Below are 12,185 nucleotides of genomic sequence, written 5' to 3'. Positions count from 1 at the left end.
CAGGGCCAACACGGAGGAGGTAAATCACGGGTGACTAACGTTAGGATGTAACATGCATAGGGAGAAGAGGGAGAGAAAAAAAAATCAAAGGTTTCGTCAAAAATATCCTAAATCTTTTTAAATCGTTCGAACTCTTTTAAATATTAAACTTGATTCGGTCATAATTCAACTTCAAATCAATTCTAATTTGAACCAACATAATTCTTATCTCCATATATACTCGTTGAATTTAGTTCAAACTCGATTTAATTTTAATTTAGCTTCCTTATTTTGTGCCCTACGATTTAGTTCATCCGTTTATTATTATATATTTTATTTTTAAAATTCAATACTTAACATTTTAAATCATGATATTTCCTCGTATAAGTGGTACTAATGGATAACTTAGGTCATGAACTTTCCAAATATGTGATCAATTTCAGTTTTCGACATTGAATGATGATGAATCAACTACTCAAAGTGACGATAAGGACTTCCAAATATATATATATAATTTTTAATAAAATGTGAGAGGGGGCGATCGCACCCCCTCTCCTTAAGGTGGCTACGCCCCTACCGACCAGCTTACCGATCCACCAGAGGACGCCCCCTAGGCTAGGGTACGTTCTCCATTCATATTCTATACACATTTCATTATTATATGTGTTAATCTATTACTTATATATTCATTGAATCTATCTCGAGCATTGGGGTACCAAAGACCGAGGTAACTTGGTCATTAGCTGCAGGTAGCGTTGACCAGAGGACTTCTGACGACTTGGTCAACATAGAAGTCATCTCAACATACCCCTTTCAGAATATCATGATTCGGTCAACATTCTATTCATCTCATACCACGGTCCGTCTGACTCAGTTTCCGGACCGGATATATAATTTTCTATATTTTTATAATAAAAATATGAAATAAATAATTATTTTAAAGTATGTATTTGAAAAATAACTCCTTATAGATATATTCGGTACAAGCGTTAAAGCGGAAGCTCTGCCTCCGCCTCCGCCTCCGCCCAATCCACGTTCACCATCTTTACCAACTCCCACCACCACCTGCCCTCCACAAAGCGGTCCACCAACACCTGCAAGCTGCTTCGAAGCGGCTTGCTCTTCTTCCTCGCCCCCCTCCTCCTCGATCGCTTCGGGATTCATTCGGTCGGCCCCTTCACGACCGTCGACAGACACCGCTAGCTCCTTCCGGCGTCGTCCAGCCAAGTGCATCATTTCCCAAGCGCCACCTAATCTTTACTCACAATTCAAGCACTTACTGAAACTCCGCCTGCCATGCATCGCTGCCACCGCAACCGCACCCGCACCACGTCCTCCTCCTCTGCCCACGTAGTCTTCTCCCAGTTGCCATGTGGATGATGCCGCTTGACTATAATTATAACTACTAGCTACCACCTTCTTACTTATTAGGTATGCCATCAGATCATCGCTACGTCTCCAAATTAACCTCTTGCTTTGGTACGTAGGACGGTAGGAGAATCAATGAATCATCTTCCTTTAATTTCGTTTTCCTAGCTAGCTAGCGAGTAAAACTATTAATTAATTGTTGTGAGCTTAGATTACTGGTTAATTAGTCAATGGCATCACGGGAAGCAATAAGCAAAGTGAGAATAGGGAAGACGACGACGTACCGGAAGGGCACCGATACGGAGCTGCTTGCCTTCGGAAGCGAAGCGGCGATGGCGGCCAAGTTGCTCGTTTTGGGAGACGGCGGCGGCGGCAGGCGGCAGGTCTTCCGCGCCGGGCGGCTCTCCGTGCACATGATCCGGGTGGCGTCTTCCCCCGTGTGCTTGGTCAGCTGCATGGTCGGGGATCACCAGTGGACGCTGGCAAGGGACGAGGTCGTCCTCCGGGCAGCTCCGAGCAGGTACGCCTTCGCCATGCCGGGATTCTGCTACGGCCTTTCGCTCCCCTGCTCCGGCGGCGCCTACGAGCACGAGTACTGCCGAACGCTGGAGGAGATGCTCCTCCGGTTTTGCGCCTTCCGGTGCCTCGAAGGTGTGCCGCGCCCGCCGAGATCAATTTTTTGGTTTGAATTTTTTTGTTATTTCGGCGCGCGCGCCAAGAACAAGTTTGTACATATATTCTGCATCCGTTCAGGTACTTCTTTTGCGTGCGGAGGTGATCAATCAGGTGATGTTTGGGCGCGTGCCTACGAGGAGATCAAGAAGCTCACCTATGCTACTGTCACCGTCGATCCAAGCAGCAGTCGCGAGGGCCTGGACTCGATCCAACTGGCGGTGAGGACGTCGGCGGTGGTGAAGCTGCTCTCTCGTTCCCTCCTGACCGGCGCTCTCGACCCGCGTAAGCATCTCGACCTGACCGCCGGCACCTCCCTCCCCAGCGGGCAGATCATAGCCGACCTTCTGGATGTGATTGAGACGGGGCGGCGACGGGAGCCGTCGATGCCACCAACGGCGGCGACCCCCAGTGGGCTCTGGTGCATTAACGCAGAGGGGCTGAAGCTGCTGCTGGTGGTACTTTCGGCGTGCAGCACTGCGGAGAAGAGAAAAAGGCAGCAGCTAGAGACTCTGAACGAGGGGGAGGAGGAACCGGAGGAGGCGGGAGGCGACGACGATGCAGGGGAGAAAGGCGGAGGCGGAGGCGGAGGAAGTAGTGCCGCTACTCCTTCGAGGTGCATCAGCGGAGGAGCGAGGGTGGAGAAGGAAATGGATGTTTACTGAGAATTTAAATATTGCTGCATCTCGACGACGCCAATTCCTGTCACCGTTGCCAACTTTTTCATTTCATCGAAAATTCTACAAGGAAAGGAATTGATGTAGTCAATCTTAATCTGCAAGTAAAAAAAAAAAAGATTAATGAGGTTAGGTACCGTTGAGTCTAGGATGACGCAATATTTTTTAATTATATGTCTTATTTAGAAGAAAAATTTCTATAAAACCCCGGAGACATCTTAATCTGCAAGCAAGACCTGCATATACACGGTAAATTATCCATTAACACGTATACAAGTCTGGTTTAGATAACTTAAAATCCTCTCTAACTCGATTAGTTTAGCTCCAATTTGTTGTTGTTGTCTCAGCCTTTAAGCTAAATACCACACCTAAGTCCATATAGTTAGAACCAATCCCACACCTTGTTCACCTTTTCAATAACTACTCACCTTTCAACCCCAATGGAAGTCACATTAATTGATGAATTCTGTGTAGTTCTTCCGAACCTACTTGACTCTCCGTGCACTTCAATTGAGCAAGCAGATTAGCGGAATTGAACCTACCACTCCACTCATGATCTCACATAATTCCTCTAACCTCGGCCCCTTCTAGATTATTTCTCTAACTAAGATTCAAATTAGTTATACCAACTAGCAAACCTACATCTTTTATAGTTAACATGCATCATCAGTTCATAACACTCTATAATCAAGGAAAAGTGAATAGGTGCGAAAGTAAATAACTAGTTCAACATCATAGAAGTTTAGTATCCTCCATTAACGAAACACCTTTTTCAAAGAATGTGATATCCATTATACTCGAATTAGTTTAGATTAGTTAGTTAACAAAGAGGCTTGATTATCGAAGACTTTCGAAATCAAACAGTGTACTGGCCGCTTATAGCTATCCCTCTCTCTCCCTCCCTCCCTAAATCCTATTGCACTAAATAATGTTAACTGATCACCCTAATCTTGACATTTCAGCACTACATTATTACAATTTCGTTTAAGAAAAATGATCAATTAACACATGACAAAAGCTGTTGTTAGAGATGCTTAAATTGTCTTGTTATAATTTAATAGTAGAAGAAAAGATAATTGGAGAGAACGGGAGAGGAAATTGTCTTATTCAATCATTCTACGAAACATCCCTGGTAGCAAAAGGGTTGTTTGGTAGAACGATTGAATATGATAGGTGGAGTGGTAAAAATATAGAAGAGTATAATGATATATCAATCAATAATCAAATTAAATCAATCGTCTATTATAACCCTCCTCCTTAGATGTTTGATAGAGAATCCAATATTATCTTGTTAAAACTTTGTCAATTAAACCCAGTGGAAAAAACCTGAACGAAGGAAAAAGAATACAGTAGTAGATACTCCTCTTGATTTTAATCACTGAAGATCCTTTATTTGATGTATCCCTATCTTATGCATCAATTCTTGAATGTTGACGTCGACAATGCTTTTGTAAATAAATCAAATACATTATTACTAGAATAAATTTGTTAGACATCAATATCACTTTTCTTTTAGAGTTCATGTGTAGAAAAGAATTTTGATAAATTATGCTTTATTCTATCCCTTTTAATATTGCCTCCCTTTAGTTGTTGTTAGTCTGCATAATTTTTGAATATGTAGCATCATGAATCTCAACCATATACATTCTTGACTTGCTTCATGCATTGCAATGATTTTAGAGAAATTTGATGATATCATTGTTAAAAGTTATTCTGCTAAATTCCATGATATAGCAGTGTTTCCTTATGTAAATACATAATCTGTTTGAGATCTAACTTTATATGGATCTGAAAGATAGCCTGTATCTGCATATCCTACTAAATATAAATTTGCCCTTATCGATTAAAATAATCTCATGTTTGTTGTACCACGAAGGTAACGAAATATGTATTTTACACCATTCCAATATTTTCGAGTTGGAGAAGAGCTATATCTTGTTAGAAGGTTAACAAAAAATACAATATCTGGGTGAGTGCAATTGACAAGATAGGATATAATACACTAATTGTACTAAGATAAGGTACTTCTAGACCAATAATATTTTTTCCATCTTCGAGTGGACGAAAAAGATTTTTTTTTAGTGTCAAGCGATCGAACAACCATTGTGAAGGAAATGAATGTGCATTATCCATATAAAATATTTTAGTATTTTTTTTGTTTATGAGCATTGATAAACAAATATTACTTTTAGTAAATGTTCAATTTGCAATTTAAGATAAAATTTTATCTTTCCTATATCTCAAATTCACTTGTTAAACAATTAGCAATTTTGTTGAGCTCTTCGGGAGTCCCTATAAGATTTAGATTTAGATTATCAATATATATTGCCACGATTGCAAATCCTTCTTCTGTCCTTTTTGTAAAAACACATGGACAAATAGCATTATTTGTATAGGCTTCTTGTAATAAGTATTCACTTAGACGATTATACCACATGCGCTCTGATTACTTTAATCCATATAATGATTTTTGTAACTTTAATGAGAACATGGTATTGGGGGGTGCATCATTTTCTTCTAGTGGTTTAAATCCTTCATATATATATATATATATATATATATATATATATATATATATATCACTATCAAGTGAACTATATATGTAGGACCGATGCACGTGAAAGGGGCGAGGTAAATTACGTGATTTTAAAAACTTTATTTTATTTTGAAATTAAGTACGCAGCGGAAAAAAAACTATGATGAGAAAAGAAATGAAGACACAATCGGTTTACTTGGTTCAGAGTCTTCGTAGACTTCCTACTCCAAGACCCAGGTCCCTCGGACCTATTGATAGACAATCCATTAAATTTTCTATCGGTAAACTCCCGATAGAGTAATCGAATATAAAAGAAGAAGAAAAGTGTAACAACCTTACATTTTTCTTATGCAAATATATAAAAGAAATAATACTAAAAGTACTATTACCAACACGAAAAGATGGAGATCCGGATGCGTTCGTGTGTTGGGGTCGATATGCCAGCAGTGATCGGATGTAATAGAGCAGTAGTAAAGTAGTAGAGCATTTTACATGTTTCAGAGCAGCATAAGGATCGTTTGAGTTTATATGAAGGATGATGCATTAAGGCTGTCCGAAACCTATTTTTAAAAGGTGTTGAGGGCGCTTTCAACCTCAAATCTCATCGCATAATCTTCGGCTGCTTATCAGCTCCGATGCCTGCTGTTTCTATCCGCGCGAGGGCGCCTCCAAGCGCTTTGAGGCACCTCCAATGCACCTTCGAGGCGTCACTAGCGCACTTTAGGGTGCCTTCACGTAAATTTGCGCATAGACGCGTCCGCTGGGTCCAAGGTACCTCTAAGCACTGTTCTGAGACGTCTCTGTGCACCTCTGAGGTGTCTCAGACACTGTTTATTCAAGACTAATTTTTACCATTTAACCCTGCAAGTTCATGTTAGTCTAATAATAAGAAATAACCTACAAAATAATGTTAGTACATTTATAAAATAACATTATTAATTAGATCTTATCTTTCTAAAACTAAGATCTAATCATGATCTCAGCTTAGACATCCAAAATGTCTTTAAGCTAAACCACGCCTATAGCCACATTGAGACTCATCCTCACTGGTTCACTCTCCTCCAGTGACTTACCTACATTTCCCATTTGTAGCCACTTGACTTGCCTTTTGTCCCACCAGGTTTGTCGGTAGTGATCGGATGTAGAAGAGCAGTAGCAAAGTAATAGAGCAGTTTACATGTTGTCGGAGCAGCAAAAGGATCGTTTGAGTTTGTATGAAGGATGATGCATTAAGGCTGGCCGAAACCTATTTTAAAAAGGTGTTGAGGGCACCTCCAATCTCATCTGAGGCGCCTCCAATCTCAAATCTCATCGCATAATCTTCGGTTGCTTATCAACTCTGATTCTTACGGTTTCTATCCGTGCGAGGACTCCTCCAAGTGCTCTGAGACACCTCCAATGCACCTCTAAGGCACCTCTCGCTCACTTCAGGGCGCCTTCGCACAACCCAATAATAAAAAATAACTTAAAAAACAGTGTTAATACATTTATAAAATGACATTATTAATTAGATATTGTCTTCACAAGATCAGGATCTAGTCATGGTCTTAGCTTAGACATCCAAAATGACTTTAAGCTGGACCACGCCTATAGTCTCACCGAGACTCGTCCTCACTGGATCACTCTCCTTCAGTGACTTACCTTCACTTACCATTTACAACCGCTAGACTTGTCTTTTAACCCACCAAGTTTTCTTGCCAGTTGTTAGGTCCGCAAACTTAATTGGACTTCGGCTAGTTGCTAGGTCCCACAGATCCAACTGGACTTCCTGCCAAATATCAGGTCACACTTTGATCTATCAGGTCACACCTTATATCTAAAAATTTCACTATTTTCATTCTTTTTTCGTACAAACACCTATTGATAGCCTACTGAGATTACATCTTTAGGTGTTCAAACTATGGGCCTAAAGACTTTACGGTTCTCTAGATATCCTAATTTAGTCTGTATAGTTGTCTTCCATGTTGGCCAGTTATTTCTTTCTTTATAATCTTTAGTAGCTTGTGATTCGGGATCTTCATTACCTTGCACGATGTCAAGAGTCATATTGAAAGAAAAAAACATCATCACTAGTTGTATTATTTCGAAATCTCATTACCTATATTTTATGAGATATTAAATAATTTATTGAAATCTCATTATTTCCATGTAACTGTGATTCTTCAGGAACAACATTTTTCATATCAGATTCATTGATTTCTTTTACTATATCATCTGGAATTGTTTCTTCTAAAGCTTTTGATTCTTCTTTTTCTTGTATCTTTCTTTTCAAGGTATAGTGTCTTTTATGTAAATTGGTCGACCATGCTTCTATCGTATTCTAGATACATTTGTAGGTGAGTAATAGATGGTCCTGCAAGGACATTAATTTTTACTGGAATATTTTCGGATGCACCAAGCCCGTCGGCTCCCTTCCGGTGCCGTCCTTCTCGCTAGCTGCGTCTTCCGCTCGACTTCCTGCGCTCCTAAGCTCCTGCACACTCAGACACAGGGATCAAACACAAAGCAGGACCTAACCAACTTGGTTGATTACATCAAAACAATCACGGAGTCTAACAATCTTCCCCTTTTTGATGTGCATCAACCCAAATTAAAGTTAGGGTGAAAATAGACAAACAGTAATTTAAAGAAAATTTCTAAACTAACATTTTTAAGCATAAATTTGCAATTAAATAAAATTGTAACTATTTAATTAAGAGTTAAACAGAATTTTTTAAAACTCAGAGTAATAAAAAAAAATTCTCTCCCCTTAAACTTGTACCTTTCTCTCCCCCTTTGATCACAGCAAAAATGAGATAATAATAAGAGAATATGATATTTATTTTAAAAAATATTTAGCAAATTCTTAAGTTAGAAGAATTTCTGAGCAAAATGAATTTTTAGAATTTTCCAAAAAAAATTTCTAACTAAAATGAATTTTTTGAAAAAAAAAAAAATTAAGTTAAATGACTTTTTAGAATTTACTAGATAAAATTTCTAAGTAAACTGAATTTTTAGAATTTAACAAAAATCTAAAATAAATTTTTAGAATTTTCCAGAAAAGGAATTTCTAAGTAAGCTGATTTTTTTTTAATTCTAAGTAAAAATTTTGAAGATTTTTAAAGACAATATTTGACAAACTTTCAAAACATTATTTAATTCTAGTTTAATATTTTTTTTAGAAAGTTAATTAAACATTTTATTTCAATATTTCAGCTTCCAGGTCGTGGCAAGGCACTAGACCTTCTTGGTTATTGGAGCAACAACTACTTCCTTAGACAAAGCCTCATAGAGAAATATTAACGTTTAGTTTTCTTGCTGGAAACTTTAATAATAAAAGAAATTTAGTCTAATAAAGCTTTTGGAACCCAATAGAGGTTCCTTCCTACTGATTAATCAGAAACTTAGGGGGTATATAATTCTTGGAAAATTTTCTAAGTTGACCTTGATGATGTTTAACATACCAGTTTAATTTTCCATAAATTCTAAATTTTGACTTTTGAAAAACATTTATTTTAAAACATGCATCAGTTTTTAAATTTTAAATTTCTAATTTTAAATTATCATTTTTTGATTTTAATTTATCTAAAATTCTATTTAAGTCAGCATTCTCTTTTTCTAATTTGAATAAATCTTTAGAAAGAGATTTAATAAATTGAAAGGACTGAGTCGGGGGTTAGATTACATACCTTACTTACCTGACTTGGTGATGCTCCCCCTTCACTACAACTTTCTTCCTCTGATGTTCCTCCCCCCTTCATCTATGCTCATTTCTGAGCTTGACTCTTCTTCCAGCTGATGGTTAGCTATTAGCGCTAACCCCGAGAATTCTTCGATGTCTGACTCGGAGGATGAGTCTGAGAACGTGGCCTTCAGGGTCTTGTATCTGGAGGATTCTGGCTTCTTGTACTTTACCTTTTCCTTTTCTTTCTGCTTGTTCTTCAATTTAGGCAGTCATCCTTGATGTGCCCTTCTTCGTTGCAATTGTAGCAACAGACTGTCCTTCTCTTTTGATGATGTTTACTCAACTGCGATCTAAATTTATTAGATTTAAAAAACTTATTAAATCGTCTTACTATTAATGCAGCTTCGGATTCGTCGATCGAGGCTTCGGAGTCAGAACTGTTTATTCTTGCCTTTAGGGCAATGTTTTGACTAGTATTCTCTACTCCATTGGGCTTTGCAACTTGAGATTCGTGAAGTTAAAAAGTAGAAAATAAATTTTCTAAAGTACTTACCTCGAAATCCTTAGAGATGTAGTATGCATCTACTAAGGACACCCATTCTGGAATTCTGGGGAAGGCGTTGAGCGCGTACCGGATCGAGTCCTGGTTCGTTACTTGTTCTCCAAGGTTGCTTAGTTGAGTTATTAACTCCTTATTCCTTGCTTGGAGTTGCGCTACCTTTTCGCCTTGGTTCATCCGGATGTTCGTAAGTTGAGTTCGGAGGATATCACGTCTTGCAAGCTTCGCTTCGGATGTACCTTCGTGAAGCTCCAGGAATTTTTCCCAGAGGTCTTTTGCAGAGTCATAGCTTCCGATCCGACTTACCTCTTGTGGTGGCAGCACGCTAAGCAGGTGGAATTCTGCCTTTCCGTTGGCGACAAACTCGGCTTGCTCCTTCTTGCTCCACTGATGCTCTTCTTTGTCTTTCGAAACTTCAAAATCATATTTCATAGTTAGTAAAATATCGAAGTCGGTTTTAAAAAATACCTTCATTCGACATTTCCACATCGCGAAGTCTCCGTCGAACTTTGGGGGATGAATGCTTGTTCCGGCCATCTTCTTGATCTTCGTACTTCAGTCGACAGTTAGTCCTTCTGAGGCGGTCTGGCTCTGATACCAATTGTAGGTGCAGCGGAGGCTGGCAAGAGAGGGGGGTGAATTGCTTAAAAAAAAAATAAAGTATACCCTCCTTGGATCTTTCAACTCAAAAGTGCAATAACAATAATAAGATAATTGAAATAAAGAAATAGAAATGAAATCGAGACTCAGCAGTTAACCTGGTTATAACCAAGAGGGTTGTTAATCCAGGGCGATGAAAAGCGCACTAGAAAAAGTCTCCTTTACTGAAGGTGGAGAAACCTTTTACACTCTAACAGCTCAGAACTATTGCTAGGAAATGATTACAGAGTTGATTGAACAATTGATGATTAATTCCTAGGTCCAGGGGTCCTTTTATAGCTCCTGAAAAGTCTATCCCGTAGGTCTAAGGCGCCTCCAACTGAGGTCCAAGGCGCCTCCAACTGAGGTCCAAGGCGCCTCAGGTCGAGTGAATGGATAAAACTCTATCCGGTCGACAATGGACGTTTTGACCGGGATGAATGCACCTTCATCAAACCTTGAAGGCACCTTCAAGGTGAAGGCGCCTTCAAGCCATGATGAAGGCGCCTTGAGCTGCCTTTCCAGCTCGTTTTATTCTTTGCTTCAACTTCCGAAGTTCCGTCCTTTTGGGTGATTCTGGCCAACCGAAATAGGGCTCACTCGAACCCAGTTTCCGGCCTTCTCCTCAAGCAGCCTTCCTCCCCGGCTTAACGTCCCTCGAACGTCGCACATGTTCTTCTCGCCCACCGGTGTACTCTTCCGCAGCTCTCTCGTCCTTCGGACGCACCAAGCCCGTCGGCTCCCTTCCCGTGTCGTCCTTCTTGCTAGCTGCGTCTTCCGCTCGACTTCCTGCGCTCCTAAGCTTCTGCACACTCAAACACAGGGATCAAACACAAAGCAGGAACTAACCAATTTGGTTGATCACATCAAAATAACTACGGGGTCTAACAGTATTCACTTAGACGATTATACCACATACGCCCCGATTACTTTAATTCATATAATGATTTTTGTAACTTTAATGAGAACATAGTCTTGGGGGTTACATCATTTGTTTCTGGTGGTTTAAATCCTTCAGGAATATATATATATATATATATATCAAGTGAACTGTATATGTAAGACCGATGCATGTGAAAGGGGGGAAGTGAATCACGTGATTTTAAAAACTTTATTTTGTTTTGAAATTAAGTACGTAGCGGAAAAAAATAAACTATGGCGAGAAAAAAATGAAGACACAATCGGTTTATTTGGTTTGGAGCCTTCGGAGACTCTTACTCCAAGACCCAGGTCCCTTGAACCTATTGATGGACAATCCATTAAATTTTCTATCGGTAAACTCCCGGTAGAGTAATTGAATACAAAAGAAGAAGAAAAGTGTAACAACCCTATACTTTTCTTTTGCAAATATATAAAAGAAATAATACTAAAAGTGTTACCAACATGAAAAAATGGAGATCCGGATGCATTCATGTGTTGAGGTCGGTCTGCCAGCAGTGATCGGATGTAATAGAACAGTAGCAAAGTAGTAGAGCAGTTTACATGTTGTCAGAGTAGCAGAAGGATTGTTTGAGTTTGTATGAAGGATGATGCATTAAGGCTGGCCGAAACCTATTTTTAAAAGGTGTTGAGGGCACCTTCAACCTCAAATCTCTTCGCATAATCTTCGGCTGCTTATCAGCTCCGATGCCTGCTATTTCTATCTGCGCGAAGGCACCTCCAATGCACCTTCGAGGCGCCTCTAGCGCACTTTAGGGCGCCTTCACGCAGATCTGCACGTAGACGCCTCTGCTGGGTCCAGGGTACCTCTAAGCATTGTTCTGAGACATCTCTGTGCACCTCTGAGGTGTCTCGGATATTGTTCATTCAAGCCTAATTTTTACCATTTAACCCTGCAAGTTCATTTTAGCCCAATAACAAAAAATAACCTGCAAAATAATGTTAGTACATTTATAAAATAGTATTATTAATTAGATCTTATCTTTCCAAGACTAGGATCTAGTCATAGTCTCAGCTTAGACATCCGAAATGACTTTAAGCTAGACCATGCCTATAGTCTCATCGAGATTCATCCTCACTAGATCACTCTCCTCCAGTGACTTACCTTTACTTCCCATTTGTAGCCTGACTTGCCTTTTGACCCACTAGGTT

General features: G+C 39.5%; 1 protein-coding gene across 1 annotated transcript; it reads left to right on the top strand.

The window, feature by feature from the left end:
* Positions 1-1,093: 1,093 nt before the first annotated feature.
* Positions 1,094-2,684, top strand: LOC122048386. Its single transcript, XM_042609957.1, has 2 exons — positions 1,094-1,998; positions 2,101-2,684. Exons 1-2 carry the CDS (start codon positions 1,578-1,580, stop codon positions 2,682-2,684), a joined length of 1,005 nt encoding a protein of 334 aa, XP_042465891.1. The 5' UTR covers positions 1,094-1,577.
* The last annotated feature ends 9,501 nt before the right edge of the window (positions 2,685-12,185 follow it).

The sequence above is a fragment of the Zingiber officinale genome, chromosome 2B (assembly GCF_018446385.1).
Source record: "Zingiber officinale cultivar Zhangliang chromosome 2B, Zo_v1.1, whole genome shotgun sequence".
Classification (NCBI taxonomy): Eukaryota; Viridiplantae; Streptophyta; class Magnoliopsida; order Zingiberales; family Zingiberaceae; genus Zingiber; species Zingiber officinale.
The sequence above is the reverse complement of the archived record's forward strand: the minus strand, read 5'-3'. Positions and strand labels throughout refer to the sequence as shown.